The 24,029-nt window shown below is 48.4% G+C and overlaps 1 protein-coding gene across 1 annotated transcript; it reads right to left on the minus strand.

Annotated features, from left to right (window-relative positions):
* Positions 1 to 11,194: 11,194 nt before the first annotated feature.
* LOC309543848 (uncharacterized protein) lies at positions 11,195 to 21,799 on the minus strand (the record flags this gene model as incomplete). The annotated part of the gene is made up of 7 exons (XM_082276270.1): positions 21,696 to 21,799; positions 21,482 to 21,579; positions 21,171 to 21,392; positions 20,885 to 21,091; positions 13,347 to 13,488; positions 12,277 to 12,461; positions 11,195 to 11,799 (listed from the first exon to the last, which is right to left on the minus strand). Coding segments are annotated over exons 1-7 (1,493 nt in total), but the record flags the coding sequence as incomplete, so codon positions are not given.
* Between the last annotated feature and the right edge of the window lie 2,230 nt (positions 21,800 to 24,029).

Genomic DNA, 24,029 nt, shown 5'->3' on the forward strand with positions numbered 1-24,029 from the left:
TCCAGATACTCTCCTAATCGAGAGTGGACAGAATTAATGCCACTCACTATGGGGCGCCCTGGTGGTTTCTCTTCATTTTTATGTATTTTGGGTAAATAATATATGACTGGTGTTTTTGCAGCTTCCAAATGTAGATATTTTGCCTCTTTACTATTTAAAATGCCCAAGTCTTTTCCTTTCTTAATATATGTTTTCAGATTTTTTTCGTATTTCTTTTTGGGGTCCCCAGGGAGTTTTTTGTATGTGTCTTCCGCACTGAGGAGATGCTCCATTTCGTCTTCATAATCTTTTTGGTTTAGGATGACCAGACCTCCTCCCTTGTCAGCTGGTCTGATAACAATTCCTTTCTTTTTTTCAAGTTTTTTGATCGTATTCCAAATATCTTTTTCTTTTCTATTTTTTATCTTTAAAGCTCTAATTTCTTCTTCCACCATCCTTTTAAAAACTTCTAAATTTTCATTATGGGGATTTTTTGGGTTGAAAGTCGACCTGTTTTTAAGTGCAGTGTGCCTAAATCCAGTATTTTCTGAAGGATTTCCATTCTCACCTTTAATTTCAAAAAATTTTTTGATATTAATCTTGCGTATATACTTTTGCAGGTCTATGTAGGCCTCGAATTTGTCCAAATTTTTATCCGGCGCATACTTAAGGCCTAAATCCAGAAGCCTCAGTTCATCATCATCAAAGGTAATGCTGCTTAGGTTAAAAATTCCTTTTCCTATTGTTCTCTCCTTCTTTTTCTTAGACCCCCCTCGTTTACCCCTTGGCCTCCGTTTCCTCCATATTCGTAGAACCTCTGGGGATCCTCTCTCCTGTGCGAATCGTATCCTCCTTGTCTTGGGGGGCCTTGATGATTTTCCCGTTGGGGCCTTTCTCTGTCTTCCCTCCAATTTATGTGTTGATTCCCTTGTGGTCTGTGGGGTCCTCTCGGGCCCCCTTGGTACTGTCCCTGTCTCCAGGGTTGGTGCCAACCATTGTTCCTCCATTGGCCTTGATGTCCTTGAGGGCCTCCTCTGGGTGGTCTTCCCCTGTTCGACAGTCCGTGTTCGCTCAACACTACAACTGATGAATGATGGGTATTTGGGGAGTGATGAAAGGTGGGTGTAACCTCTTCCCAAACAGCAATCCAAAAAAGTGACTTTTAAGAAAGCATATACTTTTGTAATGACACCCAGTGATAGGAGTGGACTCTTACCACATTCAAGAGAGATGGAAGCGTGTACTGTGATATCCAAGAGTCCAAATGGTCAGCTAGATGGAATGGAATCCCAAATGGAATGGATCAATGGTCAGCTTCTCGGTTGGGGGGATCTATAGGCTTCCAGGGGTAGGGATACCACCAAGGAGATCGTACCAAAGAGAAGAAGGGACTAATAGTGCATTACCTCCAAATTTATTGATAAAATGAAGTGGAATAACACTTACAAAATCCAAAACGATAAACAGCATACACATGATAAAGTCACGGTCGCCTGCAGTGCGATCCGAGACATATAGCAGCACGGCTGGCTCCCCCCTCCCGATGCATTTCCACTGATGAGTCGGCTTCTGGGACTGGAGCTGAAGCCGTGCTGCTGTCATCACTCATAAATACATAAACGAATGGAGACTTCCAGAGCGGCCGCGGCGGGGACCCGGAAGAGCTGTGAGGCACTTCCGGTATCGTTACCAGCCTATCATAACGGTCACTAGCAGGAAGCACTTCTCGTGACACCGGACCATGAAACATGAAAAGAAATACACTTCACGATCTTCCTGTGTCTAGATTGTCTCTCGGAGCTCAATCTCAGAAGTCCATCTCTATTTCAACGTCTTAGGAGGCTCCTAGAAAGAAGCTGTGACGAGACCCTTACTCGCTCGCTTCCACTCTCCCGACACTCCTCTGTTACCAGTAAGTCAGCTTGCAGATCGCAACGTCTGAGGGTTCGGTCAACCATGGATCCGGGATCCGAACTACAGCTATGTGCCGTTCGGAATCCATTACAACAAACACCAAGCAGGCTGTATGTAAGTTCAAACAGGAAGACCATTTATTGGAAGAACACAGCACACTTTTATACAGAATTTGGAACATCCTTCCCCCAACAACCGCTTTCCCATTGGTCAATTGCACAGTACCTGCAGTTCCCCATAAGGTCCTCTTCAGCCATGCAAATGAGGACTCGAAAATGAGTCAGCAGGGATTGGCCCGTTAGCTTGAGTAGAAGGACTGTTATGTGTAAGGAGACAGAAGCCCCCAGGGGACAATCAATGTACACAATAGCCAGACACAGAACAATGGGAGGTCATCAGCACTCAGCAGGAGACAGGGCAATCCACAAACAGAAGGAAAGGCTCTCTGACTGAAGGATATGTAACACACAGCACTCAGAAATCACAGACCTCATGTCAAAATGGGAACAACTCTCAATGTTTCTACAGGGAGACATGGCTGACAAATATGAAGCAATCCAAACCATCACCCATCTGTCCTTAAATTCCAGTGATGGTGAACACCGTCACAGAAGCAAAAGACCATATAGACCTCAACTGTATTGCGGACGCTATATAGAGATAAGAAATAATTTAAAAACCTTTAATGTTTAAATAAGGATCATCATGGGATAAAAATACTCAAACTGATGGGTGTTGTAAAATAACATTTAAAAGAGAAAGGAAGGAAGAAAATGAAAATAAAAATAAAGAAATGAAAATAAAAATAAATATAAAAATAAAAATAAAATAAAAATAATTTCAATTTTTATTCTTATTTTTATTTTCATTCCACGTTTTTGGATGCAAAGACTTTATTCAGTTGTTGATTTCAATTGTTTTCACATATGGACATTTTTGTTCTCTTGGTAATATTAGCACACTTTTGTAACGTATGATTTATATGGTACATTTTTAAGCAGGTAGCCCACATGTTGTGTGTCTGAGATAGAGCTAGAACCAGAAACGGACATTGGCTGTAAAGCATGGACTTTATATACAGTCCACCATTTTAGATAGATGAGACAGAGTCTCCCCCCTGTCTCAAGGACACATCCAATTATCATGATTGAGTATACCCTTTAAGGACAAAGCATCCTCCAATGACAACTCATATGGCTAAGCTCATGAAGGCCACATCAAGCAAATAGGTGACTCATTATCAGGGCTTGTTTTCTCAGAGAATAGGTGCAGGAACTCCCCCTTTCTTTGCCCCTACCCACCTCTGAGCATTATTCCTAGGTTCCACCCCCTACCCACCTCCGAACACCATTCCTTGGTTCCACCCTCTATCCACCTCCAAGCACCATTCCTTGGTTCCACCCTCTACCCACCTCAGAGCACCATTCTTTGGTTCCACCCCTACCCACCACCGAGCACAATTCCTTGGTTCCACCCTCTACCCACCTCCAAGCAACATTCCTTGGTTCCACCCTCTACCCACCTCCAAGCACCATTCCTTGGTTCCACCTCTGAGCACCATTACTTGGTTCCAACCCTACCCACCTCCGAGCACCATTCCTTGGTTCCTCCCTCTACCCACCTCCGAGCACCATTACTTGGTTCCACCCTCTACCCACCTCCAAGCACCATTCCTTGGTTCCACCCTCTACCCACCTCCAAGCACCATTTCTTGGTTTCATCCCCTACCCACCTCCCAGTACTGCCCTTTTTGACAATACTGAACCAGGTATCATTTTGTGGTGCTAAGTAATTTGTATAGGATTTGGTAATAACAAGAAAAATAGTAAAACCGATTTCCTGCAGCCAGTAACAATAAAGACTCCCACCATTAACAATAGATCCCCTAACAACAATGAAGCACCTGTAACAAAATCCCCCCCTAGCAACAATAGACTCCTGGCTGCAACAAAAGATCTCTGCACAGCCAGCACCAATAGACTCTCCCATCAGCCTGCAACAGCAGACCTCTCCCTAAATAGAGATGTCGCGAACATAAAATTTTCCGTTCGCGAACGGCGAACGCCAACTTCCGCAAATGTTCGCGAACGGGCGAACCACCATAGACTTCAATAGGCAGGCGAATTTTAAAACCCACAGGGACTCTTTCTGGCCACAATAGTGATGGAACTCTTTCTGGCCACAATAGTGATGGAAAAGTTGTTTCAAGGGGACTAACACCTGGACTGTGGCATGCCGGAGGGGGATCCATGGCAAAACCCCCATGGAAAATTACGTAGTTGACGCAGAGTCAGGTTTTAATCCATAAAGGGCATAAATCACCTAACATTCCTAAATTGTTTGGAATAACGTGCTTTAAAACATCCAGTGTGTGTATACGATCAGGTATGATGTATCAATCAGGTAGTGTAAGGGTTACGCCAGCTTCACAATGACAGACCAAACTCTGACAGACCAAACTCCCCATTTAACAGTCAGTCAGTCCATTTGCACAACTGCAAATTCCCCATTTGCACAAGGTTGGATACCAAGCTAGCCATGTCCCGTTCCTTGTCCTCACTGACGTCATTGAAGGTCTCTTCCTCCACCCAGCCACGTACAACACCAAGGATCCCTGAAAGGTGACAACAAGCCCCCTGGGACGTCTGCTGTGGTTGGTCTTCCACCTCCTCAAAGCCACCTTCCTCCTCTGACTTCTCTTCTTCAGACTCCTCTCTCTGCGTTGCCAAAGGTCCAGCAAACAACAATGACAAGGCTGCTTCTGGTGCTGATGGGGACCACAACTCTTCCTCTTCATGCTCATCTACAGCATGATCCAGCACTCTTCGCTGGGCACGCTCCAGAAAAAACGCATATGGGATGAGGTCGATGATGTTGCCTTGGGTTTGACTGACCAGGTTTGTCACCTCCGCAAACAGACGCATGAGCCTACAGCCATTGTGCATGAGCATTCAGTAACGCGGCCAAAAAATACCCAGCTCCACAGAGGCTGTCCTCTTTTTTTTAAATTAAAGAAAATGTATGTTTTTTTCTATGAAAAATTATCCCGCGGATCGCTTTTGGTCTGTTCACAATGAAGCAACGACCTTATCATGTGGGGTGTGCCAACACACTCCTAGAGGTGATCGCTTCATTGTGATACGCAAGCCCCTTCACCACAACAAGGTAACGATCACGAAGGGGAATTGACACAGGTATGTGCCTTTTTGTTTGTTTTTTTGCAGTCACAGTGTAGCACCAGAGGGCAGAAAAATTAGGCATGTACACATGCCTGAAAAAGTAGGTATTGTTGCAGCCGCTGCTGTAGCAGCGTCTGGAAAAATTGAGGTTTTCAAGGCAGAAAGTGCACTAAAAAATTGCGGCTTGAACCGTAGTTGGTGGCGGAGAAGTCACGCAAGTCATCCGGCATGCAGAGATTAAATACAGCAGCGTGTGGACCATTTTTAGCCCAAGGCATCAGGCCTTTTTTTGTCAAATGCATACCCACTGTCAGTCCCTTCGGGATCCATGCCTCATTCATCTTAATAAAGGTGAGGTAATCTAGACTTTTTTGACCTAGGCGACTTCTCTTCTCAGTGACAATACCTCCTGCTGCGCTGAAGGTCCTTTCTGACAGGACACTTGAAGCGGGGCAGGCCAGAAGTTCAATGGCAAATTGGGATAGCTCAGGCCACAGGTCAAGCCTGCACACCCAGTAGTCAAGGGGTTCATCGCTCCTCAGAGTGTCGATATCTGCAGTTAAGGCAAGGTAGTCTGCTACCTGTCGGTCGAGTCGTTCTCTGAGGGTGGATCCCGAAGGGCTGTGGCGATGCATAGGACTAAAAAAGCTCTGCATGTCCTCCATCAACAAGACGTCTGTAAAGCGTCCTGTCCTTGCCGGCGTGGTTGTGGTAGGAGGAGGATTACTTTCACCTCTTCCCCTGTTGGATTCCCGTTGTGCTGTGACATCACCCTTATACGCTGTGTAAAGCATACTTTTTAACTTGTTTTGTAACTGCTGCATCCTTTGCGACTGCCGGTAATTCGGTAACATATCAGACACTTTCTGCTTATACCGGGGGTCTAGTAGCATGGCCACCCAGTACAGGTCGTTCTCCTTCAGCCTTTTTATACGAGGGTCCCTCAACAGGCATGACAGCATGAAAGACCCCATTTGCACAAGGTTGGATGTCGAGCTACTCATGTCCAATTCCTCGTCCTCACTGATGTCATTGAAGGTGTGTTCTTCCCCCCCAGCCACGTACAACACCACGGGTAACAGATAGGTGACAACGAGCAAACCTGGGATGCCTGCTGTGGTTGGTGTTCCTCCTCCTCAAAGCCACATTCCTCCTCTGACTCCTCTTCCTCAGACTCCTCTTCCAGCGTTGCCGCAGGTCCAGCAAGCGAAGGTAAGGCTGTTTCTGGTGGTGATCACAACTCTTCCTCTTCACGCTCATCTACGGCCTGATCCAGCACTCTTCGCAGGGCACGCTCCAGGAAGAAAACATATGGGATGATGTCGCTGATGGTGCCTTCGGTGCGACTGACTAGGTTTGTCACCTCCTCAAAAGGATGCATGAGCCTACAGGCATTGCGCATGAGCGTCCAGTAACGTGGCAAAAAAAATACCCAGCTCCGCAGAGGCTGTCCTAGCACCTCGGTCATACAAATACTCGTTGACGGCTTTTTCTTGTTGGAGCAGGCGGTCGAACATTAGCAGTGTTGAATTCCAACGTGTCGGGCTGTCGCAAATCAAGCGCCTCACTGGCATGTTGTTTCGCCGCTGAATATCTGAAAAGTGTGCCATGGCCGTGTAGGAACGCCTGAAATGGCCACACACCTTCCTGGCCTGCTTGAGGACGTCCTGTAAGCCTGGGTACTTATGCACAAAGCATTGTACAATCAGATTCAACACATGTGCCATGCACGGCACATGTGTCAACTTGCCCAAATTCAATGCCGCCAACAAATTGCTTCCGTTGTCACACACCACTTTGCCGATCTCCAGTTGGTGCGGGGTCAGCCACTGATCCACCTGTGCGTTCAGGGCGGACAGTAGTGCTGGTCCGGTGTGACTCTGCTTTTAGGCAAGTCAACCCCAAGACAACGTGACAATGTCGTATCCGGCATGTGGAATAGCCCCTGGGGAGCTGGGGGGGTGCAGTGGGTGTGGAGCAAGATGCAACAGCAGAAGAGGACTCAGCCGAGGAGGTTAGCAAAGAGGATGGAGTAGGAGGAGTAGAGGAGGTGGCAGCAGGCCTGCCTGCAAGTCGTGGCGGTGTCACCAACTCCTCTGCAGCAGAGCCACGCATTCCATGCATGGCAGCCACCAGCAGGTTTACCCAATGCGCAGTGTAAGTGATATACCTGTCCTGACCGTGCTTTGCAGACCAGATGGACCCTTGCCCCAACACTGTGTGCCAGACATGACATTACTTCTTTTTCCACAATAGAGTACAGGTTGGGGATTGCTTTTTGTGAAAAAAAATTTCGGCCGGGTACCTTCCACTGCGGTGTCCCAATAGCGACACATTTTTTGAAGGCCTCAGACTCCACCAGCTTGTATGGTAAAAGCTGGCGGGCTAAGAGTTCCGACAAGCCAGCTGTCAGACGCCGGGCAAGGGGGTGACTTTGTGACATTGGCTTCTTACGCTCAAACATTTCCTTGACAGACACCTCACTGTGGGCAGATGAGCAGGAACTGCTGAAGGTGAGAGGCGGAGGGGCGGGTTGTTGATAGGGGGCAAGGAGGACAGCAGTGGTTGACGTGGCTGAAGATGCTGGACCAGGAGGAGGATGGTGGCTTTGAGTTTGTGTGCTGCTTTTACTCATGTGTTGATCCCATAGGCGTTTGTGATGTGAGATCATGTGCCTTCGCAAAGCAGTTGTACCTAGGTGGGTGTTGGACTTCCCACGACTCAGTTTCTTTTGGCACAGGTTACAAATGGCATCGCTGCTATCAGAGGCAGACACACAAAAAAAATGCCACACTGCTGAGCTTTGCAATGTTGGCATTCTGGTGGTGGCAACAGCTTGCGTTGATTGGCGTGCTGTCTGGCTGACCCCGGGTGCCAATACATGCTGTCTGACTGTGCCACTAGCTCCTTGCGATGACTTCCCCCTGCTTCCAACTCATCTCCTCCTCCTCTCTGTCTCCCCATCTGAACTTTCCCCCTCTTCTTCTGCTCTTCCAGCAGGCACCCAGGTGACATCCACAGACACATCGCCATCATCAGCCGCTTCACTTGACATCTTGGCAAAGGCAGCAGCAGCAGGTACAACATCATCATCATCATAATGTACGTCCATGTGTATAATGCTGCCTGACTGAGACATATCCCCGTCATCCTCTGGCACTAATGGTTGCGCATCACTTATTTCTTCCAACCTCTGACAGATAAAGTGAAGCGGCTGTGGTGCTAGTGTTGGTGGTGCCGGCAGGCGGGCGAGTGGTAAATTGAGAGGTGCCCGAAGCTGAGCTGGAGGAGGATGGTGCATTAAGGTTCCGAGCGGAAGCTGTAGAAGATTGGGTGTCCTGTGTAAGCCAGTCAACTATGTCCTCAGAATTTTTTGAGTTCAGGGTACCTGGCTTCTGAACACTGGGCATTATTCTAGGGCAAAAGGAAATCACAGCAACACTCTGTGGACCTGACAGTCATTGGCAGGCCAGGCAACTGCAATTATAAAAAAAAATATATATTTATAATTTGCAAGCTGCTGTGCCACCGTATATATCAGTGGTGTGCACTGCAGTGGGCACAGTACACTCTGTGGACCTGACAGTCACTGGCAGGCCAGGCAACTGCAATTATAAAAAAATATATATTTTTTTAATTTGCAAGCTGCTGTGCCACCGTATATATCAGTGGTGGGCACAGTACACTCTCTGGACCTGAGAGTCACTGGCAGGCCAGGCAAATGCAATTATAAAAAAATATATATTTTTTTAATTTGCAAGCTGCTGTGCCACCGTATATATCAGTGGTGGGCACTGCAGTGGGCACAGTACACTCTCTGGACCTGACAGTCACTGGCAGGCCAGGCAAATGCAATTATAAAAAAATATATATATTTTTAATTTGCAAGCTGCTGTGCCACCGTATATATCAGTGGTGGGCACTGCAGTGGGCACAGTACACTCTGTGGACCTGACAGTCACTGGCAGGCCAGGCAACTGCAATTATAAAAAAATATATAGATTTTTAATTTGCAAGCTGCTGTGCCACCGTATATATCAGTGGTGGGCACTGCAGTGGGCACAGTACACTCTGTGGACCTGACACTCACTGCAATTATGACAGAGGAAAAAAAAAAATATTTTTTAAACTGCAAGGTACCACCCAAAATGAGTGTGGTGTGCACACAGTACAGTCTGTGGTGGGTCTGTGGCCTCTCACACACGGGGGGCAGGCAACTGCACACAATAGATATATATCTATCAAAAAAAGAAATTACTCAAATACCAGCCCTAAAAAGGGCTTTTTGGGGTGCTGTCAGGATGATGTCCTTACACAGCAGGAGTGGACCGAGAACACTGACTAACAAGACGGAAAACACTGACTAACAACTGTCCCTATTAACAGCAGCAGCAGCACTCTCCCTGCTCTCACTAACACACTGCTTCAGAATGATCTAAGATGGATGCTGCCCTTGCTTTTTTAGAGGAGGTGGGAGGGTGTGGGAGGGAGGGTATGCTGATTGGCTGGAATGTGTCTGCTGACTGTGAGGTACAGGGTCAAATCATTGGGGAGTCTTTTGGCAGCAACTTAGGCCCCAATGTGATAGGCACACACAGCACACAGACTGGAGGTACAGCAGAGATGGGGGATGGGCCACTTCTATGCACTCACCCCTCACTTACATTAAACATGGCAGGCTGGTCTCTTACCCCTCCCCCTTGCAGCTCATTTCCTGAAGCAGACTCTGTGTCTCATCCCAGGAATGTGATGATGATGTTAGTGCCGAGCGGCACTACACCCGCCCATGGGGGAGGTGACAGAGATACAAATCCCGAGGAAGGGCGGAGAGCGTGGGGGGGCGGCACGTTGATGTTCTGCATCTCCCGCCTTCTGAAGCAACACCATCCAATGAGAGGGGAACACCGCCGGACGCAGCCAGGCCAACGGTGCATGTTAATCCAGCAATGACACTTCTGTGGGGGGAGGGGGGAGGAGCCAGGATGACGTCAGGCACAACCGCGATTATTCTGGGTTCTACATCATAACCGAATCGGAAAAGGCTGCATGGCGATGCGCCGATCATTTTCAACACCCCCAGTGACAACGTGAGTACATTGATCAGATTGTACATTCAGTTCATAGTGGCCTATGAAGAGAATCCTTAGCTCCATCTAGTGGCCATAATCCAGTATTTGTCCCAAAATACCTCAATTAAAAAAAAGCGAAATAACACATTATGGCCACTAGATGGAGCTGACGATTATAGGAAATCACACATTTTTTTTAAAAAACAGACCTCTAAATGTTTGTGAAATCTTCCCACACAAAATGTACTCAGCCAATGAAAGGTAAGGACTCCATTTTTATTTTTCTCCTGCTATTAATGGCCAACACGGGACAACACTTCATTCATGTCTTTGGTGATCTCTCATCTCCTTATGAAATGTTTCTTACATGATGAAGATCAGCCATGGAGTATATCTGAGGTGTATATCAGGGTGTGCTTCTTCCCCATATGTCCACCAACATTCATATAGAAGACATTTCCCGCACTCAAGGCACTAATAGACATCCAGGGTTGTGTGGGACCCCTGATGTACGGGAAAAAAAGGACTTCAGTGAGGAACAATTCCCTCACTCAGGACAGAAATGTGGCTTCCCCCGTGTGAGATCTCTGATGTCTGGAAAGATTGGACTTCTCTGAAAAACTTTTCCCGCACTCAGGACAAGAATACGGCTTCTCACCAGTGTGCGATCTCTGATGTGAGGAAAGATGGGACTTAAGTGAAAAACATTTCCCGCACTCAGGACAGGAATACGGCTTCTCACCAGTGTGGAATCTCTGATGTTTGGAAAGAGCGGACTTCTCTAAAAAACATTTCCCGCACTCAGGACAGGAATACGGCTTCTCACCAGTGTGAGATCTCCGATGTGTGGAAAGAGTGGACTTCTGTGAAAAACATTTCCCACACTCAGGACAGGAATACGGCTTCTCACCAGTGTGCAATCTCTGATGCTTGAAAAGAGTGGACCTCTCTGAAAAACATTTCACGCACTCAGGACAGCAATACGGCTTCTCCCCAGTGTGAGATATCTGATGTGTGGAAAGAGTGGACTTCCGTGAAAAACATTTCCCGCACTCAGGACAGGAATACGGCTTCTCACCAGTGTGCAATCTCTGATGTGTGGAAAGAGCGGACTTCTCTAAAAAACATTTCCCACACTCAGGACAGGAATACGGCTTCTCACCAGTGTGAGATATCTGATGTGTGGAAAGAGCAGACTTCCGTGAAAAACATTTCCCGCACTCGGGACAGGAATACGGCTTCTCACCAGTGTGAGATCTCCAATGTTTGTTAAGATCGGTCTTCGCTGAAAAACATTTCCCGCACTCAGGACAGGAATACGGCTTCTCACCAGTGTGAGATCTCTGATGTGTGGAAAGAACAGACTTCTGTGAAAAACATTTCCCGCACTCAGGACAGGAATATGGCTTCTCACCAGTGTGCAATCTCTGATGCGTGGAAAGATATGACTTCTGTGAAAAACATTTCCCACACTCGGGACAGGAATACGGCTTCTCACCAGTGTGAGATCTCCAATGTTTGTTAAGATCGGTCTTCGCTGAAAAACATTTCCCGCACTCAGGACAGGAGTACGGCTTCTCACCAGTGTGAGATATCCGATGTGTGGAAAGAGCAGACTTCCGTGAAAAACATTTCCCACACTCAGGACAGGAATACGGCTTCTCACCAGTGTGCAATCTCTGATGCGTGGAAAGATATGACTTCTGTGAAAAACATTTCCCGCACTCAGTACAGGAATGCAGCTTCTCACCAGTGTGAGATCTCTGATGTTTGTAAAGATCGGACTTCTCTGAAAAACATTTCCCGCACTCAGGACAGGAAAGTGGATTCTCTGCCGTGTGCAATCTCTGATGTCTGTAAAGATTGGCCTTCACTGAAAATTTTTTCCCGCACTCAGGACAGGAATACGGCTTCTCACCTGTGTGACACCTTTTATGTACACGAAGATTTGATTTATCACTGAAACATTTCCCATAATCAGTACACGGAAATCTTGTATCTGTTGGAAGGACAGCACGGTCCCTCACAGTCTGAGGTTCTTCAGGATAAGAGGAATACGATGGTCCGGCACCGTCCCTCACAGTCTGAGGTTCCTCAGGATAAGAGGAATACGATGATCCGGCACTGTCCCTTACAGTCTGAAGTTCCTCAGGATAAGAGGAATACGATGGTCCATCTACATTGTGTGATGCTGGATCGACAATTGAGGTAGCCGGGTTTTCTCCTGGACTATACTGTGTGATGTCCTCATCTTCTACTTTACAGTCTGGAGACAAAGTGAGACAATCCTCTGAGGTTTTCCTCATCTCCCGTCCATGTACTAAAATAGAAATAAAAAGATTACTACTAGACATGAGCAGATTGGTTCCCCTATACCAGGACTCCACCCACATCAGGCAGCTTTGTCTCTGAGGATCTTACAATTCCCGCCTCAAGGTAACTAGTAAATGGGTCCTCTGATCTCCTACCAGTTCATTTCTTTATTCATGGACTTTAGTCAGAGTGAGGAAACAACGAGAACTGTCTTTTATAGGACTGACAGTAAGGAGGGGATTTTAGGACGAGTGTACCCTCCCCCTCTATCACTCATTGCCATCTTCCCAACACAAGAAGTCCCGCACTTCCTTATTTAGTCTATGATTTAGTCATGAATAACAGCGGGGCTGAGCCCCACCAGAGGTCAGAGAGTGAGGATGGGGGGAGAACAACCAAGATGAAGACTGGACTGATCCTGAAGACCACCATCATTGGGTTACTGACTCCTCCCTCATTATCACTTTCTGTTTAAGGTTCCAAAGTTGGAGGATGTTATCACATTATTATCAACATGTAAAAGTCTGTCCTCCAATCAAATCATCAGATATAAAATGTCCAGCTGGTAGGAAATGGGTGTAACAAAAGAGAATTCATATTATGTGTATATATAGCAGTGGGTAGAGGGGAGAGGGGAGAGAGCAAAAGTCAGGAGTATGTAATGTACAACATACAGTATATAGTGCAGGGGTCAGGAGTATGTAATGTACAACATACAGTATATAGTGCAGGGGTCAGGAGTATGTAATGTACAACATACAGTATATAGTGCAGGGGTCAGGAGTATGTAATGTACAACATAGAGTATATAGTGCAGGGGTCAGGACTCATAATATTGGTGTTCAGTAATCAGGGGTGGCTTACATGTATTTCTTTAGTGTTAATGACCCACCTGTGCTGATCTCTGTAGGAGTGTCCTCCTCTATAAATGTCCCCGTTATTCCATCCTTCTCCATAGACTGCTGATCATCCCTCACATACGTCTCTTCTTCTTCTGCTTTAACCTCAAATTCTATATCGATTGGATCTCCACTCTAAATCAAGAAAAATATTATAATCAATAAATATCATCTTCTGTAAAATAGAATTTTTGTCTTACTATAAAATCCTTTTCTCTGATGTTCATTGACGGGCACAGCTCCAGAATCTTCTAAACCATTGGGACGTCAGCATTGTTAAACATGAGGGGTGGGGAAAAACACAACAGAAATCAATTCCCAAAAGGCTAAACCTAGCCAACCAGATTTGGAGCTCAAACAGGAGTACCTGGAGCTCACCTGAAAACAATACACCCTCAAAGAGGCCAAGGTCCTCTCAAACAGCGGCCTGCAAGACCCTGCTGCCAAAAGAAGCATCCGCAGATGCCAGTACATCCACTTTGTAAAATTTTGTAAAAGTGTGCACAGATGACCAGTGGCCGCCTTGCAAACCTGGATCACTGACGCCTCATGGCAGAAGGCCCAGAAGGCACTAAGCGCCCACGTAGAAAGCGCCTTAACAGGGAACAGAGGAACCTGACTGTTGATGGACTGGGCCTGCACCACCGTCTGTCTTGTCCATCTGGAAATGGTCGTGCCAGCAGTGGCGTCACTAGGGTTGGTGTCACCCGGTGCGGTAACTCATGGTGTCACCCCAACCCCTTTTAATAATGTTTTTTTTTATGGCACTGATGGCCACTCCAGACCTTTGCCTGCTCCCAGGACCCCAGCAATGTACAGTACACAGGAGGAGCCAAGCCGAGGAGGTGGGGTCAGGTAACACACCCACCATCTGTTCGAGGCAAACACTGCTGGAGGAGGCTGCTGGTCTGAAAAGATTATAACACACTGCAATTTCAGCGGCCGCGAGACATAGAGGCAGCGAGTGGTGGGGCCACAGACCGGCAGCTTCGGCTCCCGCCTCAGGCACAGCGGTGTCACCAGTGTTGCCAACCTACCAGACTGAAATTCACTGACACGACACTCAAAATTTACTGGCACAGCCAAGTTTTTACTGGCATTTTCCAAAAGTTACAAAATGACAGGTTTAATTGCACATTTCAGTGCATAAGCTACAAACAAGTACAATATGCAATTAGCAATGTGGTTTAAGATAGACATTAAGGTAAAATAACATATTTCTTATGTTATTTTTGATATAGTAAGCCAGATTAGATTATAACCCATCAGATTTTGTCACCTATGTCAAACTGGAGAGATTTCCCCTTAATTTCTGTTCCATAGCCATCACAGAAAGTGGGGGGAAATCCGTGGAAGCCACCAGGATCACCCAAATATTATGTCCCCAATTCTAAGGACCGCCTGTCTGTCTCCATCACTCCATCACCTCCTGTCTCCATCATCTTCTGACTCCATCACCTCCTGTCTCCATCACTCAATCCCCCATCACCTCCTGTTTCCATCCCTCCATCATCTTCTGACTCCATCCCCCCATCACCCCCTGTCTCCATCCCTCCATCACCCCCTGTCTCCATCCCTCCATCTTCCCCTGTCTCCATCCCTCCATCACCCCCTGTCTCCATCTCTCCATCTTCCCCTGTCTCCATCCTTCCATCACCCCCTGTCTCCATCCTTCCATCACCCCCTGTCTCCATCCCTCCATCACCCCCTGTCTCCATCCCTCCATCACCCCCTGTCTCCATCCCTCCATCACCCCCTGTCTCCATCCCCCCATCACCTCCTGTTTCCATCCCTCCATCACCCCCTGTCTACATCTCTCCATCACCCCCTGTCTGCATCTCTCCATCACCCCCTGTCTCCATCCCTCCATCACCCCCTGTCTCCATCCCTCCATCACCCCGTCTGCATCTCTCCATCACCCGTCTCCATCCCTCCATCACCCCCTGTCTCTATCCCTCCATCACCCCCTGTCTCCATCACCCCCTGTCTCCATCTTCCCCTGTCTCCATCACCCCCTGTCCATCCAACCTTCCCTCCCACCACTTCACCCTCCATTATTTTCATTTTTCCATAACTCCATCGTTTTATCTCTTGCTCCATCCGTCCCTTGCTTCATTTGTCTGCCCCTTGCTCCATCTCTCCATCATACTGTCCATCCAAAAATCCTTGTGCCCTATATATCCCTCCCCCTTTTCTACCCACCATCACTTTTATCCTATTATTCTGTCTGTCTCTCACACTCTTTCCATAACTCCATCCCTCCATCCCTATATCCTTTGCTCCATTGTTCCATTTCTCTGTGTCTCTTACCATCCCTCCATCCCTTCCTCTATCTGTCACCCAATCTATACCTCCATCCCTTACTCACTCCTCACTCTTTCCATCTCTCTGTCCATCTCCCTCCCCCATCACTCCACCACTCTGGATTTTCATTATACACTAATAAAAATACTCCAGAGCACTTCCACTGCAAATGTGCTCTCTACTTACTCTGATAGGTATATGAATAGTAAACACCTTAAGACCAACAAGCACAATAAATAAATAATGATCATACAGTATACAGTACATACACACTACACACTATGCACATTTAATCTGAAAATCAGCCTGATCTGTCTGCTGCTGCCTCCCCTCTCCTGGCATGCTTGGATTTGTAGTGCCACAGACATGAGGTAGTAATGCAGGAGAGGAGTCTGTGCCTGAACTGGACTGATGAGCAGGTAAGGGATAGGGATTCTAGGGAGGTGTATTAGACACTGGGGTAGAATGTAGAAAATATCCACCCTTCAGAAGCAGAGTAGATCTCACACACAAAAAAAAAAAAACAGACAGCAGCCTGCTAGAGAGAGCACATTCTCTCCCCCCTCCCTCCTCCTTCTTCCCTCTAGACAACAAGCTACGGACATGACATGTTTATTGCCGAGTTTAGCCAGCTTCCCTTAGTGCTAGGCTAAACAAGTCCGTCCTCCCCTGCGGACTGCACTTCTCCCCCCTCCCGGCATCTCTTCCTGTTTAGATCAAATAAGGCGCGCTGGAGAAGGGGGAGGGTGCAAGAAGCACTACGAAAGATCATTGGAGACTCGTCAGGCAGGCTTCGGAACTGCAAGTGTCACAGACACAGGCTGAGACAGGCTGTTTTTTTTTACTGTCTGGCAGCCTTTTTACCTTACACTGGGTGTCACCCTCCCTCGATGGACACCCTGGTGCGCCCCCCCCCGCACCCCGCTCGTGACGCCTGTGGGCATGACTCGACCAGCCCCTTGCAAGGTCTATCCGTAAGGACAAATAGTAAGGCTGATTTCCTAAATGACTCAGTTACCGCAAGGTACACCATGAGCGCCCGACCCACATCCAGAGAGTGCAAGGCAATCCCCCTAGGATGTTTAGACTTAGGACACAGGGAAGGCAACACAATGTCTTCATTCAGATGGAAACCAGAAACAACCTTAGGAAGTGAAGACTGACAAGGGCGAAGCACCACTATCTCTGTGAGCCACCAGGTAAGGTGAACAACAAGACAACACCACCAGCTCCGACACCCTGCATGCAGAAGTAATAGCCACCAGGTAGGCTACCTTGTGGGACAATATAATCAGGGGAAGCTTGCAAATTTTTTTGAAAGGCGGTTACTGAAGAACCGACAGCACCAAATTGAGATCCCACGGAGGCAACAGAGACTGAACTGGGGGAGCCAAGTGGCGAACCCCCTGAACAAAGGTGCAAACCAAAGAATGCATAGCCAAAGAATGGTAAAAGAAGACCGCCAAGGCCAAAAACCTGGCCCTGGATGGTACCCAGGGCCAGGTGGTACTTAACACCTCATTTTAGGAATGCCAAAATCCGTGCCACCGAAAGGGAAAGGGGATGACCCCCAAGAGACTCATACCACACAATGTACATCTTCCAGGTGCTATGGTAAATCTTCCTAAAGGTATATTTTTCAGCCTTTAACAGCGTGGGAATCACCAATTCAGACAACCCCCTATCCTTCAGCACCTGGCTTTCAACAGCCAAGCCGTTAAAGCCAGAGACTGTAAAGCAGGATGGAAGGTTGGCCCATGGGCCAATAGATCTTCTCTGAAAGGAAGTCTCCAAGAGGCTTTGGCGACCGGCCTTACCAGATCAGCGAACCAAGACAGACAAGCCAGTCTGGAGCCACTAGGATGACTCCTGGTATCGATTCTTCGCAAAAGACTGGGCAGAAGTATTAGCGGGGGAAAGGCATATATCATATGATACTGGCCCCAAGGAACCACCAGTAATCTGTGGCGTCAGCCAGAGGATCCCGAAACCTTGACTCAATTCTATGTTCCTTCCTGTTGAGACTAAAGCCCAACAGGTCCACCGCGGAAGTTCCCCACCATTAGAATGCCAGCTACCTACCGGGCACCCCTAAAGGCGATTTGTCCAATGAGCCAGACAAATCTTATCGCCCGAAGTTTCAATATATTGATCTGTAGTTTTGACTCCTCCAGAGTCCAGACCCCTTGAGCACATTAGTGCCCAAAACGCCTCCCTACCAAGACAGGCTGCCAACCGTGGAGACCACCGTCCAGTACAGGGGAAGGAAGAATTTGCCCTGTTGAAGCGCCGGAGAGCAAAGCCACCATATCAGAGACCCTCTTGTATGCCGGCTCAACAGGATCTGGTTCTCTAGAGACTGTGGATTCTTGCCCCACTTGGCAAGAAACTCTCTATGCAGAGTTCTCAAGTGGAACTGTGCAAAGAGAACCGTCTCGAAGGTAGACACCATCAGGCACAGCACCCGCATGCAAGTCCTGAAAGATGACCGTCTGCTGGACAACAGGAGCCAAATCGCATCCAGCAGATTTTGGAGTTTTTTCCCCTGGAAGAAACAGCCTGGCTGAAGCAGAGTCCAGAGTCAGACCCAGATAGTCCAACTCGGTGGACGGAACCATAGCAGATTTTTGGAAGCTCAATTTCCAACTGAGCTCCTGCAGAGTCCATACAGTAATTTCCGGGTTGTCCTTTTATGCAGTCGGAGAAAGAAAAGAGTGTCCAGGTACCCAGTACCGCAATCCCCCACTGCTGCTACAATGCCAACACCGGGGCCAACACTTTTGTGAATACCCGAGGAGCTGAGGCGAGACCAAGATCCTTTGTCTTGAGATCCTGGGAGACGAAAAGGCTGCATATGAGCCGAGAAAAAAAAAGGGCCCATGTCTGCGATGAGACTCCTTGCTTCTGGCAGCCTGTGAAAGAAGAGTTCTCATCCCCCCTGTAAGACCCTTAATGATATCATCCAACCATAGCCGAAGGACCACTAGCCGAAGGACCACTGCTGTCACGGACAGCCTAGAAACTAAGGGAGCCGCATCCAGAGAGGCATCACAGGCAAACTGCAACCCCTGGACTAACTGGTCCGCCAGCTCCTCAAGGGCAGGGGGAAGCTGTTCCCCCTCCAGATCCTGGCGCAAAACTTGCCCACCCTGTTAAAGTCTGGGACACCAATGCTATTTAGCCCCGAACTGGCCACAGTAAACATGTAGTGGACTAAAGTCTCGGCTCTCCTGTCAAAGGGGTCTATGACTGCAGTAGAAGAGGAATCATCCTCACTAACAGAGCACTCAAGGTACATGGACGCAGACCCAGTAGGGTCGCTACATACTAAGCTCACCCTGAAACATAACAATCAGGGGAGACTGCCAAATGCGATCCCACAAGGGGACGCAGGCCAAAGGTCCATAAATGGACCACCTATGAGACCCCGCAAATGATAAGGGGGTTGCCTTAAGAGCCCACCATAGAGCACATAATAGAACATAGCCCCCCTTAAAGGTGGGCCTACCGCCGTGACACGGACACGCAGCCAGGGTACCCTGGCTCACACAATAATGGCGGCATGACTGTCACTAAAAATGATGCGCCACCTGGTTTAGGACAGGTGCCAAGCTGACCATATGGCCCAGCAGGCCGCAAGCTGTGGCCTAAATTTTTGTGTGGGATCACGAATCCTTAGTCCGGCAGATGCCCAAGGGGGGAGTTGGGGGCTTCAGCTAGAATCACTGAGGTCGCCCCCCAATGGCGGCGCCCAACTCAGCCGCATGGCCTAGTAGGCCAGGACACGAGCCCCAGCAGATCCGACCACCCAGGGCAGAAGAGGGGAAGGCGGATGTCCACACGGGAGGCAGTGGCTTCAGCCGTCCTCACAGGGGTTGCCTCACATAGTTTCCACTAAAACCTGGTCAGCAGCCTGGTCAGCATCCGCAGCTCGGTCAGCAGCAACTACAGCCAACCCCCTATAGGAGCATGTGGCAAAGCTGCACAACTGCACCTGGGGAGGGGGGGGGAGGGGAGTGGTGTGGGGAGCCGAAAGACCCACAGTGACTGTTTAGAGGGGCTGGGGGGAAGGGACGGGAACCAGGGGGTCAGACCGTCCTAGAGAGGGGCCCACGTCCACCGCAAAAGACCACCAGGGGAGAGGGGGGAACACTACACTACTCACCACACCATGGAACGGGGTGGGCACCGCTCCGGGCAGACCAGCGCACCATCAGAATGGGGGTGCTGCGGGGCAAGAGGCATGCTGGGACTAAGGCTGTGACCAGGTCTATGCACCCTCGTGAGACGATTAACTCGCAGGCCAGCCCCCGTCCAGTGAGGCTATGTCACGGCCGATCTAGCGTGGAGCTGAAGCCTGCGCACGCTCAATGGGCAGACTGGGGAGACCTTAAGGATCTAGAATATCCAGTCCCTCACTCAGTCCAGCAGTTGATTGTAATTCTCACAGGAACAGGAAAAATGTTAGGGCCAGAAATCCCAGCAAGGAACTAGGTCCTTAGTCCTGACTAGGCAGAAGAAACTGAATGCCTATAGCAGAGTGTGGGAGTATGCCCCCTGGGACTGCCCCATAGGCTTGGTAAAGCTTTTTCCTGCCTCATGTCCTTCTCCTGTATGGGGCAGCATAACCCAATGGCTAAGAAGATTCTGGAGCTGTGTCCTTCAATGAGCGAAAGAGAAATCTGCTTTATTATTGTGACATCACCTTCAAGCACTGAAGAAGGAGTGTGGCTGCCGTAATACTTGCAGCGCAAATGCTCGGAAAAGAGTTGCATTCCAGTGATGTCTTTTGTCCTTCGTTGCTGAGCCACCAGCGCCTCAAGCCTCAATCTAAGTGTATATCCACCAAATGGCCGGCTTCCTCATAACGGTGACCAGCAAGGTGAACCCTGCATTGCGCTGCCAGTGAACGGACTTAACATCCACGGATGACCCTTGGGACAGCCTTACTATTATGAAGTGCTTGTTCTTATCTCCAAACATGTGAGTTGCCAATTATATACTATACAATAAATCGGTATTAAATTCTGCACTTAGAGCCGCCCTCCCTCTTGTTTATACCGGCAGCCTTGCAGGAATATGGCTTCTGTTCCTGTATTGATGGCAGCCCTAAGTTATTGGCCTATTTAGTGCACTCCACCAAGTATATGGACTTCTTTATGGGCATTTACCATGAGATTTGTAGCAACTGCGCCTTACTTTTGTTTTAATCTTTGTTTCCACCAACCTTGTAACATTGAGGGATGGTGTGATCTTCCTGTGTGGAATCCCAGGAATACAGAGGACGGGGACATCTCTCTGGTGGGTTCCTGGTATTAGGTGGCTCCATCATATCCTTGTGTCCTTCTGAAACCTCCTCCATCACTCCATACTCCTCATCCTCCTCTTTATACTCTTCTTTAACATCAATATTATCACCCTCCAAGTTTCCACTCTGAATATATAATAAAATATTCATTGTAACAAACATGCTGTGTATAAATCAGAACTACCAATAATTGTTACTCATCTACCTGATGATGGTGAGGGATGGTGTGACCTTCCTGTGTGGAATCCCGGGAATACAGAGGACGGGGACATCTCTCTGGTGGGTTTCTGTAGCTGGATGACTCCACCATGGTGTCCTGGTACAAATCTCTGTGTTCCTTTAGAAACTCTGACTCCTCCATCACCCCATCCTCATCCTCTTTTATCTCTTCTTTAACCTCAACTTTAGAATCTCTCAGGTTTCCACTCTGAATATATAATAAAAATGACATCAATGGTAACAATGCAGATAATGTACAGATCCTAATGATACTATCAGTGATTGTTCCTCATCTACCTGATGATGGTGAGGGATGGTGTGACCTTCCTGTGTGGAATCCCGGGAATACAGAGGACGGGGACATCTCTCTGGTGGGTTCCCATTACTGGATCCATCTGTAGGAAACACACACACTGACTGAATACATTGTTTCTATGTGTTTATCAGATGATGAGGGATCTAGGTGGATCCTCCGTACTGCTCTCTCCTTTACAATAAAGTCTCCTCTTACCCGGTGATGTGAGGGGTGGCTGATTCTCCATCATGACGTCCTTCCCAGCACCGCTCACCTCTCCTGTCAGCAACTCAATGATCTCTCTGGTGACTTCTAGAATCTTCTTTGTATTTCTCTATTCTATCAGGGAGGGAGGTGGAGGCAATGTGATGGTCATATGATCTCCAGACTTCACAGGAGCAAAACTCTAGATTTGAACACAAAGAGAAAAATTAAATGACATTCCCAGAATCCTCCTCACCTCTCCGGTCAGGTCTGTGTTTTATTAACAGAGATAAGAGTGATGTCATGTGACCTCCCAGAATCCTCCTCACCTCTCCGATCAAGTATCTGTTTTGTCAATCCCCATTTCAGACTGAGGTAGAATTTACCCACAAAGGGTCCCCCCGCTCTAAGGGTTCAAAGCTTGTCGTAAGAAATTCTGGCATCCGTTCATATAACACAAGACATAAAGTCCCACCTTGCTAGTAAGGATGCCAAGGGTCCATCCACATCCTCAGAGCATCAGAATGGAAAAAGAGCCAGTTGGAGGGACATTGGGAGGAGGAACTGTGAGGTCAGTGTGATGTCATAGGATTCTATTACTCTGATTTGAGGGACATTTGGAGGAGGAGGAGGAGCTGTGTGAGGGGGGGGGGGTTGCGCTCTTTGAAGTTTCTGGGCACAGAATAGTTTCTCCCGGATGCGTCCCACATCTCCTAAATTGAAAGATGAACCTTGTCTGTGGGCTTTGCCAGGACACATCATATTCCTGTGATCTCCGTGTACTCCGGAGACTTTACTGATCACATTTTGTGATAAACATCTGAGAATGGGAGCATTATGGAAAAACTAGATTTTAACATCCCCCCCCCACAGCACTGCCCCCTTGACACCCCCCCACAACACTGCCCCCTTGACACCCCCCCCACAGCACTGCCCCTTTCACATACTCCCCACAACATTATCCCCCTTCACACCCTCAACCAGCTCTGCCTCCCTCACATCCCCCCCAGCTCTGTCTCCCTCACATTCCCCCCCCCACAGCACTGCCCCTTGACATCCCCCCCCCACTGCCCCTTTCACATACTCCCCACAACATTGTCCTTCACACACCCCCCCAGCTCTGCCTCCCTCACATCCCCCCCAGCTCTGCCTCCCTCACTTCCACCCCCAGCTCTGCCTCCTTCACATCCCCCCCCCCCACAGCATTGACCCCCTTCACATCCCCCCAGCTCTGCTCCCTTCACCCCCCCCCAGATCTGCCCCCTTCACATCCCCCCAGCTCTGCCCCCTTCACATCCCCCCCCAGATCTGCCTTCTTCACATCCCCCCCAGCTCTGCCTCCCTCACATCCCCCCCAGCACTGCCCCCTTGACATTCCCCCCCACAGCACTGCCCCTTCACATCCCCCCCCCACAGCACTGGGAGGACAATCCTGGACTGAAGGCACAGCAGCACTGGATGGGGGTGCGGGAGCTGCCAGGTTAGCCTTTCATATTAGCAAGCTGGTGATTGGTTGCTAGGACCGCCTCCTAGCAGCCAATCACCTCCTGGTTAATGTGAAAAGTTCATTCAGGCAGCTGCCGCAGCGATGGTCCTGCCCCAAGTCCAGAATTGTCCCGCCCGTCTTATGAGATCAAGGTTGGGTGATCTCTGCGGTTTCCGACCTTCCGGAAATAGCAGGTAGCGGTGGCCATCTTGGATGGGGCCAAACGCTGCAGAACCTCAATTTTGTTCTCACGGAACCTATTTTTTAGGTTTAGACTGATGAGGTGGGAAGGTGATTGGTGGGAAAGGTGACACATCTCCAAAAGGAAGAGGATGTTCCGGCCTCGTAAGTGGGGAAATATTCTGCCTCTGGCGGGGTTAATCTAGGTTTGCACAATATCTGTGTGTATCATCATCTGCTGGAGATAAAAGATGTCACAGTGACTATGGAGGAAGAGGACGGACATGACGGGGGGGGGGGGGTTACTGGGTGTAAATAGAAAATAAGATCTTATTACCTCCTCTGCTGCCTCATCCAGCAATGTCTCCTCTGTACTTTGTACCTCAGGATTTTCCTGTGTGTAGCCGACATCACTTCCTGTATTCCATAGAGACTTCCTGTCTGGGTAGAAGTGAGATCACCACCTTGTGGAGCTCAGAGGAACTGCAGCCCTGAGAACGGTCTTTGATCCCAACCCTGCTAAATGCAGCAAAGGGAACAATACCGAAGAAGTGGCATGAAGTAGATCCCCCAGAATTAAAAGAATGGTGTGCTATGGTAATGTATGTTTTTAATATGGAATATATTAGTAATAGCCAGGAGGAAAACCCAATTAATATAAAAAAAATGGGAAAATGGAT

The sequence above is a fragment of the Pelophylax lessonae genome, assembly GCF_965119305.1.
Source record: "Pelophylax lessonae genome assembly, contig: HAP1_SCAFFOLD_426, whole genome shotgun sequence".
In the NCBI taxonomy this organism is placed as follows: Eukaryota; Metazoa; Chordata; class Amphibia; order Anura; family Ranidae; genus Pelophylax; species Pelophylax lessonae.